This window comes from Cyberlindnera jadinii, assembly GCF_001661405.1.
Source record: "Cyberlindnera jadinii NRRL Y-1542 unplaced genomic scaffold CYBJAscaffold_1, whole genome shotgun sequence".
Taxonomy (NCBI): Eukaryota; Fungi; Ascomycota; class Saccharomycetes; order Phaffomycetales; family Wickerhamomycetaceae; genus Williopsis; species Williopsis jadinii.
The window spans coordinates 1,124,053-1,149,743 of record NW_017963652.1 but is presented as its reverse complement, the minus strand read 5'-3'; the positions used below and the strand labels follow the sequence as shown (position 1 = coordinate 1,149,743).

Sequence of the window (25,691 nt, the reverse complement as noted above, 5' to 3'; positions counted from 1 at the left end):
CGACACTAAAAGAGAATCACCATTCTCCCAGCTGTCATCAAATAAGACAAATTCGTTGTTTGGTAGTGCTGGTAGCAACGAGAGCCCATTTGCAAGATTGTCTGGGTCTAATGACAAAGAGCCAACTAAGACAAAGTCTCAGTCTCCTTTCAGTTCCCTGAAACCTGAAAGTGATTCTTTCTTTGGGTCATCTCAATCTGCCCAATCTTCCCCATTCGACTCTCTAGGTAATACTGGCGTATCACCTCTATTCAGTAATGCACAGCCCTCGCATTCGGCTACAGATAAAGACAAAGTCTTTGACTTTGGCTCCGTTTCAGAGGCTGTTAAAGATTCTTCTAAAGAAACTGGTGTATCCGCATTAGATGTTTCGTCTAGTGAAGAAGAAATTGAGGATGATAGCGATTCTGACTCGGATGAAGTCGAAAAGCAAGTTTCTAACATTGCACCAACTGACCTTAATCCGCTTGCGTCAGCTTCTGGTCCAACAAATTTTGGAAACGCCGGGTTCAGTTTTAACAGTAATGCTGGTGGTTTTGGTAGCACTGGATTTGGAACTTCTGGTTTTACGTTTGGCGATAAACCTAAAGAAACGACATCAGCAGCAACTTCTGATACGAAGCTTGATTTCTCAAATTCTGGATTCGGTGCCTTTGCAGATAAGAAACTAAATTTTGGAGGAAAGAATATCTTTGAGTCAAGTGATAGTGTATCTGAACAAGTTCATGAATCACATGATGAACAGAGCTTCCATGGCTTTGATGATCACGAAGATGCTGACGATAGAACACAGCATAACTTTTCAGATGATATTGACGGTGTTCAAGGCATCTCTGGAGACGATGTTGATGCTGTTGATGATTCCAGTTCTAATATGGAAGACGATAATGGTGAAGAGGATGGATCATCTGCTAATGAAAGTGAGCTAACTGACAATGATTCTGATAGTCAGAACAATGAAGAAAGTGCTCACGCCTCAGTGGCTGCAGCTATAAGTGATGCATATCTCTCGTCAGATATCGTTCCTGTGGAATCTGATGTTGATGAAGAAGCATTAATACAGAACATCAATGACGATTTCGAAGTCAACGATGATGTTGAGGATGCGGAAGCGTCAGATTTGAGCGGCATTACCCAAGACATGTCACAACCGGATGAGGTTGAGGAATCTGAAGAAGTCCCGGATGACAGTGAGACTCAAAAACGTTCGGACATTGAGAAGAAAGATGATGATGTCTCAATAGAACCGGACCAAGTTAGCAGACACAATAAAGCAACTCAGCCAGATGTGAACTACGTTTCGGAATCAATTCAAACAGACGATAATACCAGAGAAGCGGAAATTCAGGCCACAGTGCAGGAAAAGCATATCTCCTTACAAACAGATCCAATTGAACTTGTTGATGTTTCCCAAGATTTATGCGATGATGAAGTTTACTTCGGCTCCTTCCATCTTCCTATCGATATCAAAAGCTATGTTCATGTTAAAGATGTAAAATATCCAAAGTTGAGCTCTAATGACCTTGAAAAAGAGATAGAGTTGATGTTTTATGACACAGAAGCTGAGCTGATGGTAGTAGAGGAGAACATTCGCAATTTGAACAGCTTTTTCTTGGATCATTGCAACATTCCCGTTCAACATACCGAGGTATCTATTGGGCACAGCAACCAATGGAGGTTATCGGAGGCTTATATCATCAATGACATCTTGAACTCAACTGTTAAACAGTCATCTACGATAGCATCTGATACTAACTCAGACTTTGTTACTGTTGATGAAGTCCGTTCAGGTACGAAGGTTATCGAAGACCGCTGTCACAGGGTTGCTAATAAACTTGTTGCCCTTGAAAAGCAATATGATGTTCAACTGAATGCCTCTAGGGAGCTTGATTTTGAGCAACTTATGCTGCAACAAAGAGTTAGAGAATCATTTGCTAATACTTCGTCACAATTACGTTATGCCGAAACAAAGCTTTTAACTTTGAAATCAATTGCTAATGTCTTTTATGATAAGAACCCTACACCAAAGGTACTTGGAGATGTTATTTGTCAGATGGGCGTTGTCAGTTCTAATTATTCTACAGATGTTCAATCTTTGACCGATGAAATTGCAAAGATGAACCTGAACCATTCCAAGATCCTGGGGGAGCTGCAAAAAGGCAAATCTAAACTTTTTGATCAGCATCAACATGAGGATAGATCCATGTTAAAGATAAAGATTGATGATTCTGACAGGAAGTTTTCCTCATATCAGTCTATTGTCCCATCTCTCAAAGAGAGAACTGTTGATGATGTCACAAATGTCTTCTGATAGTGTATATGTTCTATTGTGAGTATCATATATAAAATACTGTTTCAGTTTATCTTTTTTACTTAACTTATAGTAGGTCTTTGCTAACATCTTGGAATTTTTCAAGCAGAATGTCGTTCTCCTCCTTCGTACCAACAGTGATTCTCAGCCCACCAGGACAGCCAAGTTCGTTACCTCTATATCTAATCACAACGCCTTTTGTAGTGGCCAATTTTTCATAGATGTATTTCGCATCTTCACTTGAAGGGTCGCCTTTCTTATCAACAACTTGAACGAGTAAGAAATTTGCAGATTCACCACCCAGCAATTTTGAAACATTTGGGAATTTCAATAGCTCATCCACTAGTCTTGATCTCTCAGAATTCAACAGTTGAACTACTTCTCTCATATGTTTGATACTCTGTGGAGAAACAGCTCTGGTCGCAACAGAAGATGTCAACGTGGAAATGTTGTAAGGGGCCTTCAGAGCATTCAAGATACCAGCCAATCTCTTTGTAGCAAAAGTAATACCCAATCTAATGGCTGCCAACCCAAAAGACTTGGATAGGGTCTGCATGACAACCAAGTTTGGGTACTTGTTTACAAGGGTTGCCAATGAGGAACCAACTGGTGCAAAATCAACGTATGCCTCGTCAGCAACAACAACACCGTTGAAGTTTTCATTATTTAACACTTTTTCAATGAGCTTGAAATCGATCAGTGTACCGGTAGGGTTCCCCGGAGTTGTGATGTATACAATCTTGATTGTTGGATCGTTTGCAATGGCCTTGTTTATCTCTTCTGGATCGATTTGGAAAGTATCCAGGTTCAATGGCACTTTCACAATCTCAACCTCGTTAATCGTGGCACAGATGGAGTACATACCATAGGTTGGAGGACAAATAAGCAGCTTATCCTTGGTAGGACGACATACCGTTCTGATCAGGGCGTCAATGCTCTCATCTGAACCAACACCTAAGCACAGGTTTTCCGGGGTGATGATATCTTGCTTATCAACGTCAAATACGTTCTCAGCATTTCTGAACTCCACAATGAGTTTTTTCAGCTCCAGCTGATGAGGGTCTGGGTAACGGTGCAATTGGAGCAACTGCTCCTCATCGTCCAAGTCTTGGATGGCTGGTCCATGTGCATTCTCATTGGCATCGAGCAAGATCCCTTCTTTGAAGTCGCTATGGTACAATTTCCAGTGTTAGAACTCATCACGCAATTGCGAAAAACGCAGCATATAAACTCACTCTCTTGCACAACGATAAGGCTCCAGTGCAAGAATGTTCGGTCTAACGAGAGTATTCAAGTTGAATGGCATCTTCTCCCTATCTCTTACTTCACAATCTCAATGAATACGTAGAAGATGTGGAAAGTGCCCAAAAGTGAGTCACATTCAAAGCCGGCTAACACCCAGACACCAAGTGCGAGGGTGAAAAAGAGAAAAGACGGAGTTGCTCGCAACTCCAGCGCTATTTCCCAGAGTAGTTATTCCCGAATGAATGACCTTGAGGAGACTTCCGTGGATCAATTGAATAATTACCAATTCAGTTATACCGACAACTGGGATAGAAAGCAGTGACTTGTTCGTGTCTACTTTGCTTCTTCTTCTTCTTCCTTTCTAAGCTTGCCTACCCTTTGTAGAGTGTGTGGATTTTTCAAAGAAATATGAGGCCTTTACATCTCGATGCATACACAGACAATTATGTCCCGCCATCAGTATTACCAAAGTTCCCGAGATTTATCTCGAAATGGTTAGGTGGTGCACCGGCAATGAAGGACGTGCCAGAGGCTTTGCATTATGTTGACATTTTGATTGGTTCTTTTGTTTCTCTCTTAACAATTGAAGGAGTATTCAGGCACTCGACTGTGTTTCAAGAACACCACGCACCTCATATCATTGCCAGTTACGGTGCGACAGCCATCTTGGCATTTAATGTCCATGTTGCGCCTCTGGCACAACCTAGGAACATCTTTGTGGGTAATTTCATCTCTGCATTGATAGGTGTATGCGTCATGAAGCTATTCTCTTTGTCAGAGACAGGTAGGGATCATTACTGGGTAGGTGGTCCATTGGCAGTGGGCGTGGCTAGCGTTGCAATGTCAGCATTGAACTGTGTTCATCCACCTAGTGGTGCAAGTGCTCTATTGCCCTTTATAGACGACCAGATCAGAGCAATGAGTTGGTGGTATTTACCAGCACACATTGTCAGTTCGCTGCTGATCATTGGCGTTGCGTGTGTCACTAACAACATTCTCCGGTCCTATCCTGTGTATTGGTGGACTGCTCATCATTTCAGAGATGAGAAACCCGATAATGCTGGGACCAAAAGTTCTGATTTGGAAATCGGTGATAATAAAGCAGGCGATCTTTCTATTGTGGAAAGAGATCTGGTTATACCTCAGGGGACTGTACTCACTACAGCTCAAATGCAATTTCTCGAATCTCTCAAAGACATGATCATAGACTAATTACTTTCAACGACGTCAAGCTGTTTTTCCTCATGTAGTATCAAGCCTTACGTAGAATGGTAATTTGTTCCTGTCAACTTCAAGTTTTGTTTCGAATATCTCGATAAATTCCATATCGCTTTCCCCCTTGCCTCCAGCGTACTTGTCATACTCTGTAAATATACCTGTTAGACTCCATCCCTGTAACAATTTACGCAATATTCCAACTAGCACTCCAACTCTATGTTTTCCCTTGTTGGAATGGATCAATATGGGATAGTTCTCAACGTTCAGGATGATTGATAGTGCATCATTCATAATCTTAGGGTCGTTCATGACAAAGGGCTCCTTGGGGGATTTCATCTTTAAATACTTGAACTCAATTCCCTCTTGTTTCAAGAAATCGTAATATTCATAGTTATCCTCCTTGTCTCCAATGTATATAACAGTTTTCAACTTCAACGTCTTCAGGAAGGGGAAGTTCTTGGGCACTGGATGCCCTGAGCGGTAAATCTTGTCCTCCACTAGTGCAAAATTTAACGGTGGAACGTAAATGGTGTCAGACATGTGATCAGAAGATGGTGCTCCAATGATATCTAAGTTGATCAAGTTAAGGATGATTGTGGAATCTGTAGCGCCTGCCAGTCTCTGTGATTAGTTCAAAGGATGTTGTTGTTGTTGATTGAATTTCTGCTCGAGACCAAACATTGGTGTTCGGATGCACCACACAGCCAGACTCGAAACCCATTGGACATTGCCATTTATCTCCCAGAAAGCCCGTTCCAATAGTGAGCCTACAGAGTCAATTGAGTATATGCAGCTAGAGGTGTCGATATTATTCATTTATAACTGAGTAGCTAACATAGCCACTTTGAATGACCTCGATTGGGAAACTGACTGTACGAGCACTAGAGATCTTAAATTTGTGGTGTCCAGGTTTATCGTGACACAACATGTTCATACCTCCATAGGGGAAAGCGCAACTTACTAGATGAGCGAAAGTGCGTAATGATTGCAGGATCAACGTTTTCTCTGTTGTTCAGTAGAGAGATTTAATAGGTTTATAAATCAGTGTAAGTATTTTAAGTTGTTCTAATTAATGTAAAAGAAGAAAGTGATATTGACTTATTGGCAAAGAAAATTGTGCTGTATATATTCTCACTTGTTATATTTCAAGATCAAAATAGAGTTATCCAGTAACTTCAAGAAGAGAATGAAAATATCACATATTTGATGATTGTTAATGAATTCCACTAAATATTATGTAAGAGAGCTGTATAAATGTCAATAATGTTGAATTACGTGTTAAAATGGCAACTTAACAACAATCTTGTTCAAAAAGGGTCAAATTTCACTCTGCGAAGATTGTTAATACGATGGCTCAATCATATCGACTCAGATAACATATTACAGATTGAGCCCAGCAGTTCATCACTTACAATGAATAACGGTGAATCATATAAATATCAAAAGAAAAATTTCAAACTAAATAAGGGAATATATATAATCTAGTCAAGTTCAAGAACAAAATCAGTACTCTTTGTTAACAGAAGTGGTACCAGTTTTGGTCTCCGCATCGACATCATATTGTGTCTTTCCGTCACTGTACTCTTGAATCTTACTATCGTTAGAAGGAATATCTGCTGGCTCCATTTCAATTGCTTCATCTGCTTCAATGTAATTCACGGTTTCTTCCTCTTGAGGAATGAACAAGTTAAGAATAACACCAAGGATACCGGCAATAGCATAACCGGTCTCCATAACAAGAATAATGGCATTGTAGAAACCTTGAAGCGCGTGGTTATCACCGTCGTAGGTGAAGATATAGGAGAACCAATCACTAACCATGGTTGAACCGAAACCAAACACCAATGTAGCAGTGAGAACAAAACGGTCTCTTCTGGTGAATCTATTTCTAGAGATAATGGCTAAACCTGCAACAGCAACAGATGTGAACAAGAAGGTGGTCATACCACCAAGAACAGGATTTGGAATAGAAGTCAATGCAGCAGCGAACTTGGAGAAGATACCCATGACGATGAGGAAGAAGCAACACCAGTAACCAACTGTTCTGTTAGCACACTTTGTGATGGAGATGACACCGTTGTTCTGGGCGAATGTTGACATTGGTGTGATAGTACAGAGACAAGCTAGCAAACCGTTGAATCCATCGGCAAGGACACCACCTTGGATACGAGATTCGTACATTTCACCTTCAACCTCCAAACGAGAAACATCACACGTAGCTGTGATATCACCAATGGCTTCCATCATCAACACGATATAAGTTGCAAGCATTGGAAGCACTGCAGGGCCATAAACGGTAAGTTTGAATGTGTGAACCCAAATGAAGGTTGCAGCTGGTGCAGCTTCGATATTATCTGGACTGAAGTAACCACAGGCAGCAGCAACAATACAACCCACAAGGAGACCAACGATAACTGCACAAGATTTCATGATTGGGGACCCCCACTTTTCACAAATCAAGATGGTTAGATAGACCAAGAAACCCAGGCCAAAGAATCTTGCGTTACCAAAATGGCCAGCCATTGGAGCTCCTTCGCTTGGACATGTGTCTGTACAGTTTGAGCCACCAAGCCAGTTGGTAACACCAGATTCGATCAGACTAACACCAATAAGCAGGACGACAGGACCTGTAACGATAGGAGGGAAAATTCTTTGTAGGACCTTTGGTGGGATAAACGACAGGGCAATTTCCAAAAGGGCACAACAAGCACCGGTACCTAGGATGGCACCATATCCTTCTGGACAAGGCAGATGTGTTCCATCTGCTGCAACTGGACACTCTCCTGTTGCGTACATGATAGGGAACGAGTTGTTGACGATGGTGATTGTGGCGAATGATGTACCCACAACAGATAGCAAACCGGTACCCACGTAGTACTTTGTACCCATGATATGGAATCTTGTAATTTGGATTGACGAAAGGATGCCACTGACAATAAGCGATACCGAGACAAGATACTGGGATGTTGCACTACCGAGATTGGCGGCAGATGCGATGATAATAGGCGGGGTCATGATACCAGCCAACATGGACAGCGAATGCTGGAAGCCCAAGATCATGCCCAAAACAACTGGCATTTCCGAGTCCAACCCGAAAAAGGGTTGTTCCTTATGTGTCTTCGATACGAATGGGATCGATGGCATAAAGAGACTCAAATAGTCATAGTCACCAATGAGACCTTCCTTAGTTGTGAATTTCTTGAAGAGTCGCTTACCAGCGCCCTTCGCATCTTCTGTAGTTGGGAGCAACATATCTCACGCAGTCTATGCTGATTTAGTCACAAACAGCCATTGTCACATTTTACACACCATTTTGGAGACCGATGGCCTTCTCTTTATATACAAATTACACGCACACTACTTATCGATATCAGCTTGCGTCAAGTTTAAAAGGGTAAGAATGCGCCAATTAGCTAGAGATAATGTGGGCATTGTGCCTTAAGATCCTTCTTCCTCACAATTTCCTGCATGATCGTGACCCAATTACAACCTCTGCTCCAACATGCGGATACGTGCTTCCCACATCTGATTTGTCAGTCGTCTTCAGTGTTTAGTTGGTGCACACACCGTTTATTGGCGCACTACATGGCACTGTGTTACCATAAAAAGAGCAGGCCAAGAAAGCCAAGAGCCGTTTGTTGAAGAACGCCAGCTTTGAAGCGCAAGATTCCTCTCGCCAAACGAAGCACTTTCTTCCTTGGAAAGACCTGTTCACGGGTTGTTTTATCTTATCTGCATGTATAAGGCACGAAGGGAAGGGGGAAGGCCGAATGTATGTGGGTGTTTCAACCATTGCAAAGCAAAAGCGGCTTGGTTTGGTTGAGACAGTCCGTCGGAGGAGATCACCGAGCTTGTGGGAAAGCCCGGCTGTAGTTTACCTGTTGCAGTTCTGTAGATGAGTTTGGCGATTACGGAAGAGTACAATACCATTTTTGATCAAAACTGAGCGATGAGAAGGTCGACAGAACCAAAGTACTCTGGATGTTTCTTCATGTAGGTACACCAGGAGTCAGGAGTCGAGATTATGCTAAGTTCTTGGGTGTCCGAAAATATGTCTTGTGACTTGATACTCCTTGGATAAACCGCACTCACGCTAACACTTGGCAACACTGATTGTGTAAACTCTGTTATCTCTCAAGTTTCAAGTTCCCACTTCTATGTCGTTGTCTGTATGTTTAATTTTGTCATGGACAACTTCCCAAGCGTATGTGGTTGCAAAGCATTAAACTCAAGGCGGACACTCACGTCACCAAGTGTCCAGTCGTCGTATCCATTAAAAGTCTCTAGTAGTCAGCTAAATAAGTTAGCCGATGTAAATGACCTGGATTGGAATGATGGTCGTATCGATCTATGTACATGTAAAAGTCGGTCTTTTCCATTATGTTCCATAATGAGTCTTTTTTTTTAGGTATGGAGTTCCCCATTTGAAAAAGAAATAGTCATTTAACACGTTCGGCGTGACACACAGGCCCACACATAGGTCGAAGCTTTGTTCTAGATAAGAGTTGTACACAACTATGCAAATGGATGTGCTGAATCTTGACGAGACCTGAATTTGGGTCTTGGTTTCATGTATGAGTGTGTCCTGGATGTAATTTAGATAATGATTGCCGAAGGATAGGGCTCCTGTGTTGGGAGAAAGCCTGTGCTTCAAAACGCTTTCAGCCGAAGTATAATTCTCATCGATTTGCCAATGGGGGTAGCCAATCATGTGTATCCATGACAGAAGATAGACAGTCGATAGAAAAGTAGTTCGCCGTTAGTACCTACCGTATTTTCTGTATAGTTGTTTGTATATATGTAGTTACGCACACCTGGATTTGACCATTTGAACTATTAGGCGATTTTATGATGATAAGATTTGATATTTGATTGCATTACTGGTGGCTTTTCATCTTTACTAAACACGGAGCTTGATTGAGATAGATTTCCTAGTTCTTGATATGGAGGACTTCGTATTTCGCTCATAATTTCTGTTCAATCACACAGCGATCTTACGTTGAGAAATGCTCATGAATTCAAGTTACCACTGGAGGATCCATATCGGGATTTTATCTTCTTCCAATATTGATCATCGTGTTCCTTGAATAATGGCATATTCCAGGGGAATTATTCTCAACATTTGTCATTTGTTCGATAAGATAACCCCATACCTCAGTTTTGAATGTAAGCGAACAGTTGCTAAATATTTCGATAATAGAACCAACACCTAGATAATTATATGGACAGGAGGACTAAAGCATGGATTTCGATGTGGGACGAAAAGGTATCATTGACTCTCCATATCATATGGGTTATTTATTGTATGAGAAACGCAATAAAACACCTTCAAGCACTGAAAACTATATTTGAATAGAGATCAGAAATTGAGATATCGGTGTTGAGATGTAACTGCTTAACAATTCATACGTGAGAGTTGAAAGCACTGGAATGAAACCTCTCCAGAACAAGTATACTAACTTCAAGAGGGTGTTTAATTGAGGGAAAGATCTTTTAAAGGCTCGAATCTGGAATTATCAACGCAGGAAAGCACTACGCATGAAAAGGTTCTATCTGTATGTCATATCTCAGTGTTGGCCATCAGTAATAAATATAATCTCAAAGGTCAACTGGCTATTTGGGAAGTGAACGCTTTTCATTTATGATATAGGGAAAAGAACAACCACATAAGAGATCTTGTCCATGACAAATGAAGGAGAAATAAAATGAGTGAGGTTGTGAAGGTGAAGATCATGTTGAGGCAGAAGAAAATATTTGTACATATGGTTTTTCCTTTGAGGTATCGATATTGTACCAAGCAAAGGACCAGCTTCTCTTATGCCGAAGAAGATAGCTTTTGCTTAAGTTTCTTCATATACAAGTCATCAAAGGGTGATGCTTTGGTAAAAAAAAACTTTTCCATTTATACTCTAGTCACATCAGCTGACAAACTCTTCATTGAAGCGAGCTATCTTCTTGCACGACTTATACGCAGGTGGGGTTATCCCATATTCGATTCAATTGAAGGGTGATAAACTCCAGCGAGAAATCCTTTTCCTGGAACTGACCAATAGAAGCACTTGAGGGGTATCGATTGATGGACTATTTGAGTTAAAACTTGTTACATTGGTCAAAGTGTCGATACCGCATATTAAGCCAGAAAGAAAGCTACATACGTTTAGCGAAGAAACAGTTCATTCAAGTACCGAAAACATCACACACGAGGCCAATCAAGAACAAAGATGATTTGATTGAAGCCTCCAGAATAACCAAGAAAAGAGTGTTCAATCGTACAGTCGACCTCGATATGTTTCAACTTTGGAGTGAACTACATTACTTCATCACTTACTTAACTATCACAAATCTGTTATTGCCCCAGTACTCGGTCTCCTCTTGTCAACACTTACCCTGTGATTCAGGCCAGTTCGTACAATCAATCATTCCCACAATGAAAGATATTCGAACCTCCACTCCCGACGCTTTCATTTCCACTTCTTCTCCACATCGAGGTATCAAGTCACCTGAAGTCACAATTGTCTGTTGAAGAGCAAGATAAGTTTAAGACCAGGTTAAGCTTAAACCCCACTAACTATACAAAAAGTAGCCCCATGCTATTCGAGCTATCCATTCAATACCAAGAACAATCCCAGCTTAGCTTAAACAAATAGTGTTTCAACTTACAAAAGAAGAAACAGACTCATTGTCTATAGAACCCAACTCTCGAGACGCATAAGCCCCTGTCACCGATTTGTTATGCGCCACACACAGACCTCGATTCAAAGAGACGGGACCTTTTGCCTGAAACCTAATTATAGAACAGCCGTTTTGTTTACAGCAAAAACCCGCATCGGGAAATGTAAACAGACACAAATGCAAAAAATTAGTTCGAGAATGCGAAGACGGCACGGTACATCAAACAAAGCTGTATAAAACAACAGCAAGGGAGGGAGACAGAAGGTACCAATCGAAAAGTTCTTGCAGATTTTACGGTTTTTTTATAATACGAAAGGGTTTCCAGGTTTTCAAAGGAGAAAGTCCGTTTTAATAACCATCTTTTCATTGATTGCATTCCAGAAGAAGCAGATTATCCACTTATTCCTCGTACGGAAGAGAAGAAGGAACGGAGGAAGGAAAAAAAAAAACTTTATTCATCCAAGACACTTTTTACACTGCAACACAAAATACCCCCATCCCCTTTGTCCATCACACTTGTTTTCTCATTCCTCACCTAAAAGGGTATCATCGTTCCTTGTGACGTCCAAACCATCCACACAGCTCTTTTGAGAAACGTTCCGTACAAATGTCATCGTCAGGTATGCCCACTATAACGTCGACTACGACGTCTGCAACCAAGTCTGGCATGCCAGTGATCACGGTTACTGAAGCCGGGTCCACAACGTGGACCACACCAGATATAACACCACCAGCTGCGGGCGATAATCCAAACATCTGGAGATCAAGTGCTCCCTCGGGAACAGTGTTCATTGCAGTGGGAGCCGTCGCAGGGTTCATTATGGTTATCTTTGCCCTTGTGCTTATCTTGAGAAACTGGTTGGCGAGACGTACTGCGCGTGAGTCTGTTGTTCTGGATGATAATAACTCGACAAACTCCTTTGGATCTGGTGGGCTGATGGAGAAGAACCAGCTATACCATTCATCTTCAGATTTGAGAAAGAGCGTATCGCAGGGGAAGATACCGTTGCTGTACTCAACATACACAAAGGAGTTTTCAAACGACTCAGTTGCTGATTTTTCAGACCCAGGCTATACAAGATCACATGAGAATATCTTCTCCACATTGGATGCCACTGATAATAAGAGGAAATCCATGTTCATATCTCCAACTGCAGAGGTCATGGGCTTGAAGAGCCAACCTCCAAACCAACGCCATTCCAGGGTACTGTCCAGTCTGAGTAACATTGCAAGCACAACCACGGTTAACGGGGGTGGATCAGAGGTTACATCGTCTTATCAGACACCACCACAAGTTGGGTCAAGGTTCAACAGACATGAACGTACTGGAAGTTATGATAACTACGGCGAAGTTTCACTAACGAGTCCAGAGAGAGGATCTCAACGTGAGTACAAGAGTCGTTCCAGAGCTGTACCTTCACAATACCTTGATTCTATGTTTGAAGATTAAACTGCATTTTGTATTTTATTTTGAAGGATAAGACCAGAAATAACACGCAAACATTATTACATAATTATACACCCTGTAGAAGATGAGGATTCTTCACCTTCATTTGCTCCCTTTGGCTTTGCAGTTAGTGCACATCTGGCTGCTTCTGTGAATGCCTCATTAACACCTCTGTTCTTCTTTGCAGAACACTCCAAATATCTCAGCGCACCAATTTTTTTGGCCATGGCCAAACCTTCGTCATACGTGATTAGATTCTTTGAAGATGGATTAGAATTCTCGTGGTCGTCGTCGTCTCCATCATCATTTCTCAAATCACACTTGAGCGCCACCAATACCAGCTTAACACCTTCACAATGGTCTGCAATCTCCCCGACCCATTTATTCTGAACATTCTCCAAAGAGTCTCGAGAATCTATGGAGAAACATAGCATTATCGTATGCGTGTCGGAATAACTCAAGGATCTTAGTCTATCGAATTCTTCTTGTCCAGCGGTATCCCAGAGGGAAAGCTTGATGGATTTCCCATCGACAAAGATGTCATGAACGTAGTTTTCAAAGACAGTTGGCTCATAGACCTGAGGAAAATAACCCCTGGTGAAGACGTTCAAAAGAGATGTCTTACCACATGCACCATCACCGAGAATGACAATTTTACGTTCAACTGGGGGTTTAATTGTGTTTTGTTAGTATACAGAATGGGTATTAAAGACGCCTTCAGAATTGTCTGTAAATGGAAAAAAGTAACCAAAACGAGACGCCTAAAAACACACAAAACAACTCACTTGGTTTAGTTGAAGATCCGCAGAGTGGCATTATTTATGATTTGTTTGTGTTCTTTGCTTCGTTCTGATTTGTTCTATCAGGATAAATTATGAATCAATTCTTTCCCCCTAGTGTATTTCTAGTAGCTTGGGAATGCGTCCACAACAGCAATGTCTTTTCAAGAATCAGGAATGTGTTTTTTTCGAATGGTTTGTTTACTCCCCCGACGAATGGATCAGCTCAAGTATTCTAAAATGGCACAACAAGAAGCAGATAGTCTGAGTGGATTAGGAATAGCACAAGTAGAAAGGAATGGATGAAATCAGACAGAAAGAAACCCTTTTAGGAAAATTCAAGTGATGAATCAAGAGAGAATTCTCGATTTTGATTAATTACAACCTGTTTTTTTCTTGTTGTCGTTCCTCCCCTATGGCCGTTGTTACTAAAATAAGCTGGCCGCTTTTGGAAATTTTCGCGTTGTGTGTTTTGGAATTGGGGTTTCTCTCTCTTTTTGTAGGACGGGACTTTATTGTTCGAGTTGAAGGTTCTGTTGAAGGTTCTGTTGAAGGTTTAGAGATGGCTTTGACAATCAATGATAGACCTTTGAGCGTTCACTTTGCGTTTGATCTTAGAACTACCACGGGCCTTAGAACATGTTGTTGTGTACGGATCCAATCCTCAGTATTTTGACCGCGTTCAGACGATATTGAAACGTGTCGGGTTTAGCCTGTAGAACTGTAAGAATGTCTCAAAGGTCGACTCGACCGGAATGTAAACTTCTTGGGAGTAGTCAAGTACAGCTACAGTGGCCAAAATGAACTTTATATAGTACTCTCAATTTGCAATAATCCTTTAGTTATCAGTGTGCATTTGATATTATCATTGCAGCTCGTTTCCTCGTCCTTCTTAATTTTGGTTGCTGAGGTTACCCAAGACCTTCAACTCCATGCTCCTCCCGAAACAGGAAAAGAAGGCGTGTTATATAACACCCGAACATCACCACAAACACCCATCCAAAGAAACGTAGCCCCAAGAGTGCGCACAGGATGGACACAACTTGGGGCTTATAGGGCTCTCTGATTGTGGTGGCCGAATAAGGACTGCTTTAACGTTTCGCCACGTTTAGAACCAGAGGATCAGCATCCTAAACATGGCTAAGAAGCAGGTCAATCCTCTATTGCAAAGGTTGCAGAGCGCTCAAGATCGGACGTCGAGGGATATAAACAACAGAAACAAGAACAGGAAATCTGAGAAGATTCCAGATTCAAAATCAAAACTGGAGAAGAACCCTTTATATAGAGCTTTGAACGGCTCCAATGTCCAGACCAGACCAAAGAACTCCCCTGCTTCGCTAAGGGGCAAATCACTTTCAAGATCCAAGGCACAGTCGAACAGGGTACAGAAGCTGAGCGTTAGAGAACGTCTCAGAGCTTCAGTTGCAAAAGTTGAAGCGTTAAATTCACAGAGCAACTCTTCGAAGCAATATCCAAATGTCTCGAATTCAACGGGGAAGCCTAGCGAGTCCAGACAAGGAGGCAGACCTAGCACGCTGAATAGTAAACTCCAAAACAACAACAGGATAACAAAGCATCGGCTGACCTTGTCATCCACACCTTCATTGTCAGCTTCTTCGTTCCACAACTCTCAGAAACAGCAAAGGGACATAAGCACTAGGGACTATAACGCTGGTATTGAACTGTCGTATGACCCCCAATCTCCATCGTTCTTGACGGTGAGGAACTTAGAAGTTGGAACGTCGGCAGACGACCTCATACATGTCTTTGAAAAAATTGGTAAAGTTACAGGCATCAGAGTGAAGGATTTGGCTTCAGGCTCCGCAACTGCAGAGATTATGTTTACAAAGCACCGTGATTTGGTGCGTGCCTATGAAAGTGTTAAAGGTTCCTTCGCCAATGGCCGTCTACTCCAAGCCGATATCACAACCAATAGCCAATTCACGAGTTAGAACCTCGTTCGCTCTTAATACTAAGAAAAGAGCAATCAACACAAAATTACAGTAGATTAATTTAGATGGTGTGTTCAATTCAACTGGAGTCACAGTCAAGTCTCTTTAGTTTACATGTAGTGAAGTAACCACCAATTGGGCGAAGAGCTACAGAAAACAAACTACCGTCTCTATAAGTGTCCTTACAGAACATGTGTCTTCTTCTGAAGGTGACACACAGGTGTGTGGGATTTAGTGCAGATGACAGGTGCGTGGGCCAGAAATTTCCAATTATGTCCTACATGGCATAATAGCAAGCATAAAATGCAGAAACGGGCAAAAAGAGGGTCTTGCCATTTTGAAAGGAGAGGTATAAAAGGGAGATCAATTTCCCCCTTTTCGAGCTATGGTGAGTTGCTTCCACGGCAAATATACCAAACCGGTTCGTTTGTAACAAATCGTATAATATGACAGATACAACTACTCTTAAGGTTTCCACTGTGGTCACCCTGATCCTCTCGGTGTATGCCAACATCCGTTATTTGGTGGGGCGCAACCCAATCGACGATGATCCAGAGAAGGACCCATTCTTTAGGGTTGGTTTCACCCCATTTACAGCCAATTTGTTGGTGATCCTCATTTATTGGGGTGCCACACACATTTTGCAGTTGGGATTCATTGCGCAGTTCTTCTTCCCAGAGGAGACAAACTCACAGTCCCAATCTTCCAACCCAGCTGCGAATGCACTGGGTGCCATTACAAACTTCTCGAGGGTCAAAACGGCAACGAACGTTGGTTGGTCTTTGAACATCTTTAACTTTTTACACTTTGCCTGGAGTTTACTGTTTGCCCACGGCCATTATATCCTCTCTGAGCTGGTTCTCATTGCCAATTTCGTCAACATTTTGGCCTTGTACACCTCGCAGAAACCATGGAAAATCAGAAACCTATCTCAGATCTTTTTGATTCACATGCCAGTTGCAGCTTTGCCATTCTCATGGTTGTTCTTTGCAATCTTTTGGAACGGCGCTGTGATTGTTGGTTCGCAATCGTTGGCTGCTCGTATCGTTGCCAATGTTTTCATCTGGAATTTCCTGTTGGTGCCAACCTTCTTCTTAGCAATCTATAGGGATTGGTCCATTGGACTGTCATCATCCGCATTAATGTTGGGATTGGGTCTTGGTCAGTTATTCACAAAGGTTTTCGCTCTTCAGTGGATCTTTGCCTTTGCCATTTCAGGATTTTTGTTCCTCGCATCGATTGCAGTGCTCAGTGCCAATCTCACTTCTGATAATGGGTCATCTACTGAGAATGCTCCATTGATCAACAACTGAGGATGTGGTTGAAAACACACCCAACTTATACCTATAATAACACAAAGCTTAAGAAATACGTTCTAACCATTTCACAATGACTTTTGTCTACCTTGTAATTTCATTCATTGTGGGTTTCGTTGGATTTTGATCCACACGGATTGGCCATCTTTTCAATCAGCTGTGTCCTTAGTACGGCTTTTGGCGTATCATGCGCAATAGAGAGATACGTAAGCATAGATGGATGTCCAACAGCAGAGGCGTAGGAGTCTCTATGCACGTTTGTCATCCACTCACTATAGAAGCAACCTGTTAGTACACGTCACATGGTTAAAAGAAGCTCCCATTTGACTTACTGTTTTGTTGTTGTCTCATCTCCAAGACCAATATGACGACTCTTCAACTGGTTATAAACTTGCTGCTCTCTAACTTTATCAGCCTATAAAAGAGGTTAGCACTCGGGCGTAAGTGAAAGCACACCAACCACACACGATATACTTACCATCCTAAACTTCTCTGTCGTTCGTTGTCGTTCGCTGTCGTTCTTTATGTTTCGAGGACTGGCAGCGAAAGTTTTTTTCCTTCTGTTGAGGTGATCCTTCCTCTCTCCACGGAAAACCCAGTTCAAAGCAAAAATTGTAACTGCGAGAAAACCACAAACGTACACACAGGCACACACACCAACGCCATTGCAAACAGAAATGTCAACAGATTTAGCTATGGATGTCAAAAAGGACGACGAAGACGTTGCAATGGCTGATGCTGAAAGCACTGTGGACCCACAGCAAGAACTTCATCGTAAACGCCGTGAACTGTTCAATGCCGCCAACGAAGAGTACCAATGGTTGTACTTAACCTCGGACGTTGTTGATGACTTTGACAGGAGCAGAGCTGGGATCGCTTCGAAGGTCTCGTCACAACCGGGCATTGCTCAGGGTGTGTTCTATGAGGTGATTCTGAGTGCGAAGTACTACGAAGCGAGAATCCCGTGTGCAAAGCTTGTTTCTCTTTTGGAAGATGTTATGGGCAATGGCCGTGTTGACGTGTTGAAGAGTACGTTTATAGCGGTGCTGAACTCGTTTAAACTGGATGAGAACATCTTGAAACTGCTTAGGGAGTACAAGAGTTTCCCATCTGTTGACCTGGCGTCGTTTGCTCTCGATGAGAAGATCGTAACCGAGTTGGGCCTTGTGCAATCCCTCTCGAAAGATAAGATGGACTATTTGATTCGACACTTGGTTGACCAGCCAAGGTATAATCTCTTGCACGAGTCCGCAGAAGGTTATTCAAAGGTTATCACTATTCTTTCAGACGTTGCAGGTTCTGAATTCTCTAAATTTCAAGTATCTGCCGTTCTCAATTCGATTGACATTTGCATAGGTCATTTCAACTTAGACACAACTATGGTCTTGAACTTAATTATTTGTATTGGTGCTGAATTTTCCACCGTGAACTACAGATTCTTCTTGGAGTTGTTGGAAAATTCGCAATGGTTCCCAAAGGTCAAGTCTGAGATCTCATCTTTGGAATCGTTAAACGAAGGAGGCAGCGAGGATGCAGTTAGATTCATAGCCTCCAACTTACGTGTTCTTGCCAAAACTCCGTCTAGTGATGAAGAGTTGAAGCGTTTCATGAGATTTACCTGTATGCTTATGAAAATTGGATTCATTTCGTTTGGTGCCTTGTACAAGTTGTTGGGGCCTAGCTCAGAAGTGATGCTTACATTATCAGAGAAAATCAAACAAAACATTGACGAGGAGATTTTCAAAGCTTCAGCAAATGCTTTAGCTCTAAGTGGACCGTTAGCTGATGATGAAGATGACGAAGAAGATAACAAGACCCAGTCAACCGAAAGCCAGGAGAAAAGTGCAGAGCAGTGCGACGTGAATTTCAAACTTCTCTTACTGAAATCACTACTTGAGAATGGCTTGTATTTCCCTTCCCTATACATTTTGGTTGAATATCCAACATTGGCTTTTGCAGATGATGAAGTACCTAAGCTTATTCTGAGAATTTTCAAGCATATGATTGAACCGTTCCTTTGCCAGGAGCAGATTCTATCCGAGGAACAATCAAGGAAACTTACAACACCTTTGGTTAAAGATCTCGCGAGACATGATGATATCAAGGAGGTGTCGTATCCCTTGAGCAATGGACGCTTTGTGTGTTATTTTTACAGAGAGTGGACAGAAGGTTTACCTTCTGTTGAAAATGAGGAAAGTTTGATCAAGTACTCCAATGAGTTTTTATCCTTTGTTGGTGCAAAATTGGGAGAGGATTTCTTATTAGTCTCAAAAATCTGCAAAGCTATCACGGCCTTCCTCAAGAAGACTAAAAACTCTAAAAGTTACGAAAAGGAACTAGAAACTTGGTTTGAATATTACAGGAAGTTTATATTCCCAGCACTGAGTTTTGGTCATGAAAATCCTATCCTTGTCCATGACTCATTCCAACTGCTCGTCCTATTTCCTGTGGCCTGGCGTTATAACCTATATGGTGAACTACTGAGGGTTACCTCAAAAAATAACCAGTTTGTGAAGTTGAATTACTCCAAGGCTGAGAAGCAGACCAAAGATGTCTTGAAGAGATTGACCACAACTAATGTTAAAGAGACTATGAGACGATTGGCAAAGATCGCCTTTGCCAATCCACTTCCTGCGTTCTCTGTGATCTTGAACCAGATTGAGAGTTATGACAACTTGACAGATTTGGTGGTTGATTCTGCACGTTACTTCAACGATTATGCGTGGGATGTGTTACCATTTGCTATTTTAACACGACTGACTCAACGCAGGCAAGCACTTCAAGATGATGGAATCAATGATTCAACATGGTTACAATCGCTGTCCGTATTCATTGGAAAGATTTCAAAACATTATAAAGAACTTGAATTAGACACCATTTTGATGTTCTGCACGAGGTCACTCCACCATAAGGATCGTGTCGGACTCACTGTCTTAAAGCAATTGATTGCGCATATGGGAGGTATCCAGCGTTATACAAACTTGATTCCTAGTCAGATCAAGTTTTTGAACAGCGGATTAGCTTTGCAGAAAGTAACACGCAAAACAATTTTGGATACCAGAGATGAATCAATTAATAGTGGATTGAGACTAATCAATTCGATGCGCAGGTCTGGAGATCTCAACGAGTTATTCATCTTGTTACACAATTACCACGTGTCAGTTATACGTGATTCCGATGATACTATACCGTTCAAGGTGTTATGTGATCATTCTGATGAGTCAGCAGCTGTTTTACACACGTTTTGTCAGATGATTACTTTCTTCAGTCACAGCGCAAACTATGATTTGTTTCAACATTATATTGCACCTTTGGATGACATGATCTCAGAGTACAACATCGGTGTTGCTTGGGCATTTGAATTATGGAGATCTAAGCTTCCACTTGAGTTTGATGCCAATCTTGAATCTACGAGTATCGATTTGACAGATTTATCAAAAACTCTCTTCAATGACTTCTGGAAGCTGAGCTTGTATGACATCAACTTCGATGCTGACGTTTATACTGCAGAACTAGCAAAAGTGACTGCACAAAACAAGAGTATTGAGAAAGAAGTTAAGATAACTCTCATGGATATCCGTGAAAAGAATAGCAGAGAAAATGTTAGGTTGAGAGAGAGATTGCAGAAGAGTCATAAGATTAATAATGAGGTGATCAATGGCTTACCTCGTGATCTAGAAAAACACAGACAACACTCAGAACTAATTTCAAATACTATTGATGATCATCGCTCACTATGGTTCTCATCCGAAGAGCCTACAGAGAATGAAATCGAGGCATTTATCCAATTTTGTGTCATTCCACGTGTTACACATTCCGAAAGTGGTGCTATATTCAGTGCTACTTTCATTAGCACTCAGCTAAGTATGTTCATTTCCAAAGCAGTGCTCAATAAACTCTTTGAAAGTGGAATACTTGGAACTTTGTTATACTCGTCAACTCCAATTGAGGCCGAGAATATTGGACTGTTTGTCGGGGAAGTTATTGGCTCGTTCCAACGTAAGAGCGAGGTTGACCTAAAGAAGTCCTCTTTCCACTGGTTACAGGAAATTGTGCCTGTGGTAAAGAACAATCTGATATACGTCGAAAGTTATATGGCAAGGAGAAACACTTTAACATTCCTCAAGAATTTAATTCCCATGATAACCACCAAGACAATAGGAATTAGTCTTCATTCAATTGTGGAAGAGGTGGGGAAAATTGAAACTAGAGATGATTTGAAGCTTGCATGCTCTGCCGTCTTTGCATTACTTCAAGGGTCTTCTAAAAACTGGGTTAACATTTGGGACGTCGTTGAGCTTGATGAACAGGAGCGCTCCCTCCTTGAAGCAGAGTCCGAAAAAATACTTCGCAGACAAAAACTTGTGAAAGAGGAAGAGAAACGTCTGCTGGCAAAGAAAGCTGAAGAGGAACGTGCTATTAGGCTTGCCGAAATCAAAGCTCAAGAAACAGAACGGAATGCTCGTCGTGCAGAGGAAGAGGCTGCTGCTGCTGCTTTGAGAGAAAGGGAGATAGCTGAATCTGAAAAGAAGGACAGTACTGATGAAGCGATGGCTGATGCTGACGAGGAAGTTGACGAAGAGGAAATTATTATCGAAGAAGATGATGAGAAGCAAGATACAAAGAGTTCTTCCAAGACTGCTTTATCGGGTGAAGAACCGGAAATCAAAGACCCTAAACAACCAGATCCTGTCTCTAAGGCTACTAGTAGCGGTGAACACGACAGTGAGCTCAAGAAGAATGATATTAAAACCGGGGAAGTTACCAAGAGGGAAGTACAGGTGTCAAAGGAGAATAAACCTAGAGAAAGTCTTAAATTCCCAACAGAGCCTCAAAATGCTGCTAAAGATAATCGTCTTGGCACAAGGTTCCGCAATGTTACAGCTGATATGATATCTTTAAGCGAAACTGAACTCCAGAAGAAAATCAAAGATGTGGTGAAGTTGATACGAGAAAAAGATATGGAAGGGTTAATCAAGTTCACAAGTGATAGTCCTTCCACTTCTAAGAAGTTAAGAGAGAACAATGATCCTAAGACCTACAGAAAAAATGTCAAGCTCATTTTGCACGACTATTTTGTGAAAATTGCAGGTCATCCAGTTGCAGTAGACTCCTTCCTTCAAGGTCCTCTATCGAACTTGCCCCTTCCAGAGGCACACCATACCAGACAAAGACTTCCAGATCAGTCTTTTGTTGTTAGTAAGGCTATTGCTGGTAAGAGCGATAGAAACGACGACTGGAGAAACCGTGATTCTGATCGTCGTGACAGAGATCGTGGAGGCCAACAACGTGACAACGATAAAAGAGATCCAAGGCGTGATAGAGATAGGGATGGACGTCCGAGAGACAGGGATGAACGTCCTAGGGATAGGGATGAACGTCCGAGAGACAGGGATGAACGTCCTAGGGACAGGGACGAACGTCCTAGAGACAGCTATCGCAGAGATGATCGTGGTAACCGTGGATCATCTTACAAAGGCTCAATCCCACCACCACCACCTCCCCCTCCGCCAGCGAAAAAAGACTCATTCGACACTTCAAGAGGCCCTGATAGAAGAGACCGTCGCAATGACTACCCTGATAAGAGAAGAAGACGCCGTTGAGTGTATATCTCTTAAATGATACACGTGATTTATATCCAATAGTGTGTGTGCTTTGTACGCCCAGAGCGATGACCTGTGGCAGTGTGTAGGATGATGCTTGTGACCCCAACCAGGAGGAAGCCTGGTGATTTATAACAACCACGACAAGCCCGTACTTTAGCTGGTGACGCTGTCGATTTTACAGTGATAGAAGACAGTACTTGTAGATCACATGACACCTTGTGGAACCAGAGGAGTTCTAGTTGTTGATCCAATTGAAATCAGAGGACTTAGGGCCAGATCGGCATCGACATCGCAAGTGTACATTTTGTTTCAGGTTAGTACCACAGTCCGCCGAACAAAGAGATCACCGTTCACAACGTCCCAGTATCTGAAATGGAGTGAGAACTCGCAGTGTAGGTTTGAGATCAAACCAGAGAATGAGCCCAATCTCCAGGTGTTTGTTATGGAGTATAGAACACCATTGCCCCTGCTGCTAGCGTCTGGCGAGGTTTCTCTTGAGGATGCTTTCCAGCAAAAAGAGAGTAATGCGGTGATTTCACTAAAGCCATATGGCCAATTAGAGATTGAGCTAACGTATTATGCTATTGTACCAGTTATCCCGAAGAAGGCTGAATATACGTCTGTTGGTGACTCTCCGAGCGATGATTTGCAGAGCACACCCAGTCCAAAGGCTGAGAATATAATATCGTCTGTTGATCTGGTATTTGTCGATAATGGAGTGAAGCAAGAAACAAGCCGACTGAGAAGGCTCGCAAGGAAAGTGAAGCGAAGATATCATGAATCGAGAAGAGCATCCTATGAGCACACGTACGATCGACAGTCTCAGGCGAATTTGAAACAGTTGGAAGTACAGGTGAATACTGGAAAGGAGCTACCCGATACTCCAACGACACCGCTGTCGTCATCTGATACATTGTTCCACAGAACATCTGTGGAACTATCAGACTTGAAATCAGAGGAAATGGATGGAATTGATCCATTGAGTCTACCATTTTCTGCTGTTGATATTGGAGCACAGGCACCTCAAAAGGTTGAGGTGCTTCGAGAGCAGCATGAAATCGATAGGGTCAAGAATTTAAAGTATACTTCGTTCCCACCAGAGGTGTTCTCCTTCCTCGATAGGTTACAGAAGCAGAATGTAAAGCACGAGGATTTCATCATTGATAAAGGCATATCTGGTTATAATGGGGATGGAACGTGGTCGAGAGGCTGTTTGAGAGACTTCCCACACGACGAAGAAGCACCGTGTCTCCCTCCAAAGATACCCATAGGGATGGTGGGCGAGGAGTATTTTGTCTTGAACAAGGAGAACTACATGGACTACTTCAAACAAGTATATTCTACATGGTGTTGATCACCATATATTAACGAGGGGCATGTGTACCTACATCAGATACAGAGTAACAAGCATGAGAAGGAGCTAGACTTAGAGATAACGCTGGAGCTGTTAACGAGCCATAGTCGTGTCACGCAGAACACTGAGAGGGCCGTCATTGATTATGGAGTACGATCCCGACTTTGCTCCACATCAGAGGCCATGAAAGCTTCGATATGGCATTTTGTCCAATTCCTTACAGAAAAGCTACCTCATCGCAGACCACACACATAATCCAACCTAATGAACGTCATTTACTCCCGTGGAGGATAATTTTACAGCTTGTAACATTTTCCTTGTACTGGACGAGTAACATCTTGCGTGGGTCATAGCTAAAGGAACTGAACTACGTGACGCAATTGGTCAGCTGTCGATTCCTTTGAAGCCGTTGAGCATGAATACCAAAGTCTAGGGCACAGTTCTCAGCCTCCAGACCGGAGACTACTTAGAGATTCCTAATTCGGAAATATACCGTGTTAGGCAGTAATAGAAGAATTTTAGCACTATAGATTTGATACACCCGGACACCACAATATATATTTTCCGGTGAGCGGAATTTCTTTGGCGGAATTCCTGAAACTTGTTCTCAAAGTAACACTTCTGATGTGGACCTTGGAGATGAAAGTTTTAGTTGCATGAGAAGATTGTTTTGATCAGAGGATTCCCACAAGAGAATATGTTGGAGTATTTATATCCACTCTTTCCCACTCTAGCAGTATTGTTTTTGAGTGTGTTCATATCTTATCTATGATTGGCACGTGAAGGGTACGTTATACATCACGTGACTATTTTATCAGCCTTGCTTTCTTTTTTGTTTGTTTGTTTACATCCTCTGCGTGTTTCAACTATTTTAAGCGAAATTGGAAGATTTTCTCAACGTGAATCGGTTGGAATCGACAAGGCATTTATACGTTTGGTGTGTTATCAAGTCTGAGTGTGTTCATTGCTTTCAATAACGGCAATAGATCGAAGGACTGAGCCATGTCGCAGTTCAGAGGCAACAGCGGAACGTTGATTATCATTGTTGGTAGGGCTAAGGATCTACCGAATAAGCGGAAGCTGGAGAAGCAAAACCCATACTGTCTTTTGAGAATAGCCAACCTGACGGACAAGACAAATGCGGATCTACGTGGAGGACAGGTGCCCAGATGGGATGAAGAGTTCAGGTTCACGATATCGCCAGAGATCTCGCCGGTGTTGAAGTTGAGCGTGCTGGACGAGACGAAGAAGGCCCCAACGTTGATTGCAGAGGCAGAGATTGATTTTACACCGGTGTTCTACTCATCAGTGAAAGAAGGATATGATAAGTGGCATCCCCTAACGTCCGGCTCAAGAGAAGCTGGTGAGATTTACCTGGAAATGACTTTCTACCCAGCTAGTAGTGCTACTGTGTCGAGAAAGTCCATGTCAATGTCAACGACGAGTTCCCAGTCTCCAAAAAAGCGGTCATTACCACCAGTTCCAGGACAACAGTCACCACCACTTTCTGGCGGAGAAAATAATAGTGCAAGAGTGGTATATTCTATACCACCACCATTACCAAGGGTGAACAATGTCCAGACTCGACTCGGGGATAGTTTTAGAGCGTCTCAAACATCTGTGCATTCTCTTCCAGATGTTCCAAGACAGAATGATATAAGGAACAACAACATTCATGACCACCAGGAAGTATTTGTGGAAGAACCATCACCTCCTATTGAAAAAGTAGATTCAAATGAAGACAGAGACAACGATTGGATGTCGTATGCTAAGAAGCTAACGTCGAAGTAT

At 42.1% G+C, this 25,691-nt stretch overlaps 14 protein-coding genes across 14 annotated transcripts in view; 9 read left to right on the top strand and 5 right to left on the bottom strand.

The window, feature by feature from the left end:
* Window positions 1-16: 16 nt before the first annotated feature.
* On the top strand, window positions 17-2,311 carry CYBJADRAFT_170700 (uncharacterized protein; the record flags this gene model as incomplete). The annotated part of the gene is made up of 1 exon (XM_020216142.1): window positions 17-2,311. A coding segment is annotated over one exon (2,295 nt), but the record flags the coding sequence as incomplete, so codon positions are not given.
* A 67-nt stretch (window positions 2,312-2,378) lies between these two features.
* HIS5 (histidinol-phosphate transaminase) lies at window positions 2,379-3,617 on the bottom strand (the record flags this gene model as incomplete). Its single annotated transcript, XM_020216777.1, has 2 exons — window positions 2,379-3,480; window positions 3,547-3,617. 2 exons carry the CDS (start codon window positions 3,615-3,617, stop codon window positions 2,379-2,381), a joined length of 1,173 nt encoding a protein of 390 aa, XP_020073288.1.
* A 181-nt stretch (window positions 3,618-3,798) lies between these two features.
* On the top strand, window positions 3,799-4,948 carry CYBJADRAFT_146114 (HPP family protein). Its single transcript, XM_020213254.1, has one exon. It carries the CDS (start codon window positions 3,965-3,967, stop codon window positions 4,766-4,768), a length of 804 nt encoding a protein of 267 aa, XP_020073287.1. The 5' UTR covers window positions 3,799-3,964; the 3' UTR covers window positions 4,769-4,948.
* On the bottom strand, window positions 4,799-5,314 carry OCA2 (Oca2p; the record flags this gene model as incomplete). Its single annotated transcript, XM_020212364.1, has 1 exon — window positions 4,799-5,314. One exon carries the CDS (start codon window positions 5,312-5,314, stop codon window positions 4,799-4,801), a length of 516 nt encoding a protein of 171 aa, XP_020073286.1.
* A 591-nt stretch (window positions 5,315-5,905) lies between these two features.
* On the bottom strand, window positions 5,906-8,026 carry CYBJADRAFT_176256 (nucleobase:cation symporter-2 family protein; the record flags this gene model as incomplete). The annotated part of the gene is made up of 2 exons (XM_020216776.1): window positions 5,906-5,947; window positions 6,434-8,026. 2 exons carry the CDS (start codon window positions 8,024-8,026, stop codon window positions 5,906-5,908), a joined length of 1,635 nt encoding a protein of 544 aa, XP_020073285.1.
* Window positions 8,027-11,756: 3,730 nt separating this feature from the next.
* PRM5 (pheromone-regulated protein PRM5) lies at window positions 11,757-12,954 on the top strand. The gene has a single exon (XM_020214097.1). The coding sequence runs from the start codon at window positions 12,054-12,056 to the stop codon at window positions 12,894-12,896; it is 843 nt and encodes a 280-aa protein (XP_020073284.1). The 5' UTR covers window positions 11,757-12,053; the 3' UTR covers window positions 12,897-12,954.
* RHO3 (Rho family GTPase RHO3) lies at window positions 12,953-13,567 on the bottom strand (the record flags this gene model as incomplete). Its single annotated transcript, XM_020212389.1, has 1 exon — window positions 12,953-13,567. A coding segment is annotated over one exon (615 nt), but the record flags the coding sequence as incomplete, so codon positions are not given.
* Window positions 13,568-14,584: 1,017 nt separating this feature from the next.
* Window positions 14,585-15,723, top strand: CYBJADRAFT_165553 (uncharacterized protein). The gene has a single exon (XM_020214096.1). It carries the CDS (start codon window positions 14,809-14,811, stop codon window positions 15,622-15,624), a length of 816 nt encoding a protein of 271 aa, XP_020073282.1. The 5' UTR covers window positions 14,585-14,808; the 3' UTR covers window positions 15,625-15,723.
* Window positions 15,724-15,943: 220 nt separating this feature from the next.
* On the top strand, window positions 15,944-17,083 carry CYBJADRAFT_165552 (DUF1774 domain-containing protein). Its single transcript, XM_020214095.1, has one exon. The coding sequence runs from the start codon at window positions 16,071-16,073 to the stop codon at window positions 16,935-16,937; it is 867 nt and encodes a 288-aa protein (XP_020073281.1). The 5' UTR covers window positions 15,944-16,070; the 3' UTR covers window positions 16,938-17,083.
* On the bottom strand, window positions 16,874-17,519 carry YSF3 (U2 snRNP complex subunit YSF3). Its single transcript, XM_020217988.1, has 3 exons — window positions 17,419-17,519; window positions 17,273-17,355; window positions 16,874-17,212 (listed from the first exon to the last, which is right to left on the bottom strand). Exons 1-3 carry the CDS (start codon window positions 17,419-17,421, stop codon window positions 17,038-17,040), a joined length of 261 nt encoding a protein of 86 aa, XP_020073280.1. The 5' UTR covers window positions 17,422-17,519; the 3' UTR covers window positions 16,874-17,037.
* A 611-nt stretch (window positions 17,520-18,130) lies between these two features.
* Window positions 18,131-21,376, top strand: THO2 (Tho2p; the record flags this gene model as incomplete). Its single annotated transcript, XM_020212430.1, has 1 exon — window positions 18,131-21,376. A coding segment is annotated over one exon (3,246 nt), but the record flags the coding sequence as incomplete, so codon positions are not given.
* Window positions 21,377-21,848: 472 nt separating this feature from the next.
* Window positions 21,849-22,740, top strand: CYBJADRAFT_165550 (uncharacterized protein). Its single transcript, XM_020214094.1, has one exon. It carries the CDS (start codon window positions 21,902-21,904, stop codon window positions 22,541-22,543), a length of 642 nt encoding a protein of 213 aa, XP_020073278.1. The 5' UTR covers window positions 21,849-21,901; the 3' UTR covers window positions 22,544-22,740.
* On the top strand, window positions 22,650-23,999 carry CYBJADRAFT_8821 (uncharacterized protein). Its single transcript, XM_020217990.1, has 3 exons — window positions 22,650-22,859; window positions 22,911-22,938; window positions 23,140-23,999. Exons 1-3 carry the CDS (start codon window positions 22,755-22,757, stop codon window positions 23,898-23,900), a joined length of 894 nt encoding a protein of 297 aa, XP_020073277.1. The 5' UTR covers window positions 22,650-22,754; the 3' UTR covers window positions 23,901-23,999.
* Window positions 24,000-24,902: 903 nt separating this feature from the next.
* INN1 (Inn1p) overlaps window positions 24,903-25,691 on the top strand; it is a gene marked incomplete at both ends in the record, with an annotated part of 1,473 nt that continues 684 nt past the window's right edge. Inside the window, one exon of the mRNA XM_020213517.1 lies at window positions 24,903-25,687. Coding sequence (XP_020073276.1) covers window positions 24,903-25,687 — 785 coding nt within the window. The remainder of the gene's footprint in view (window positions 25,688-25,691) is intronic.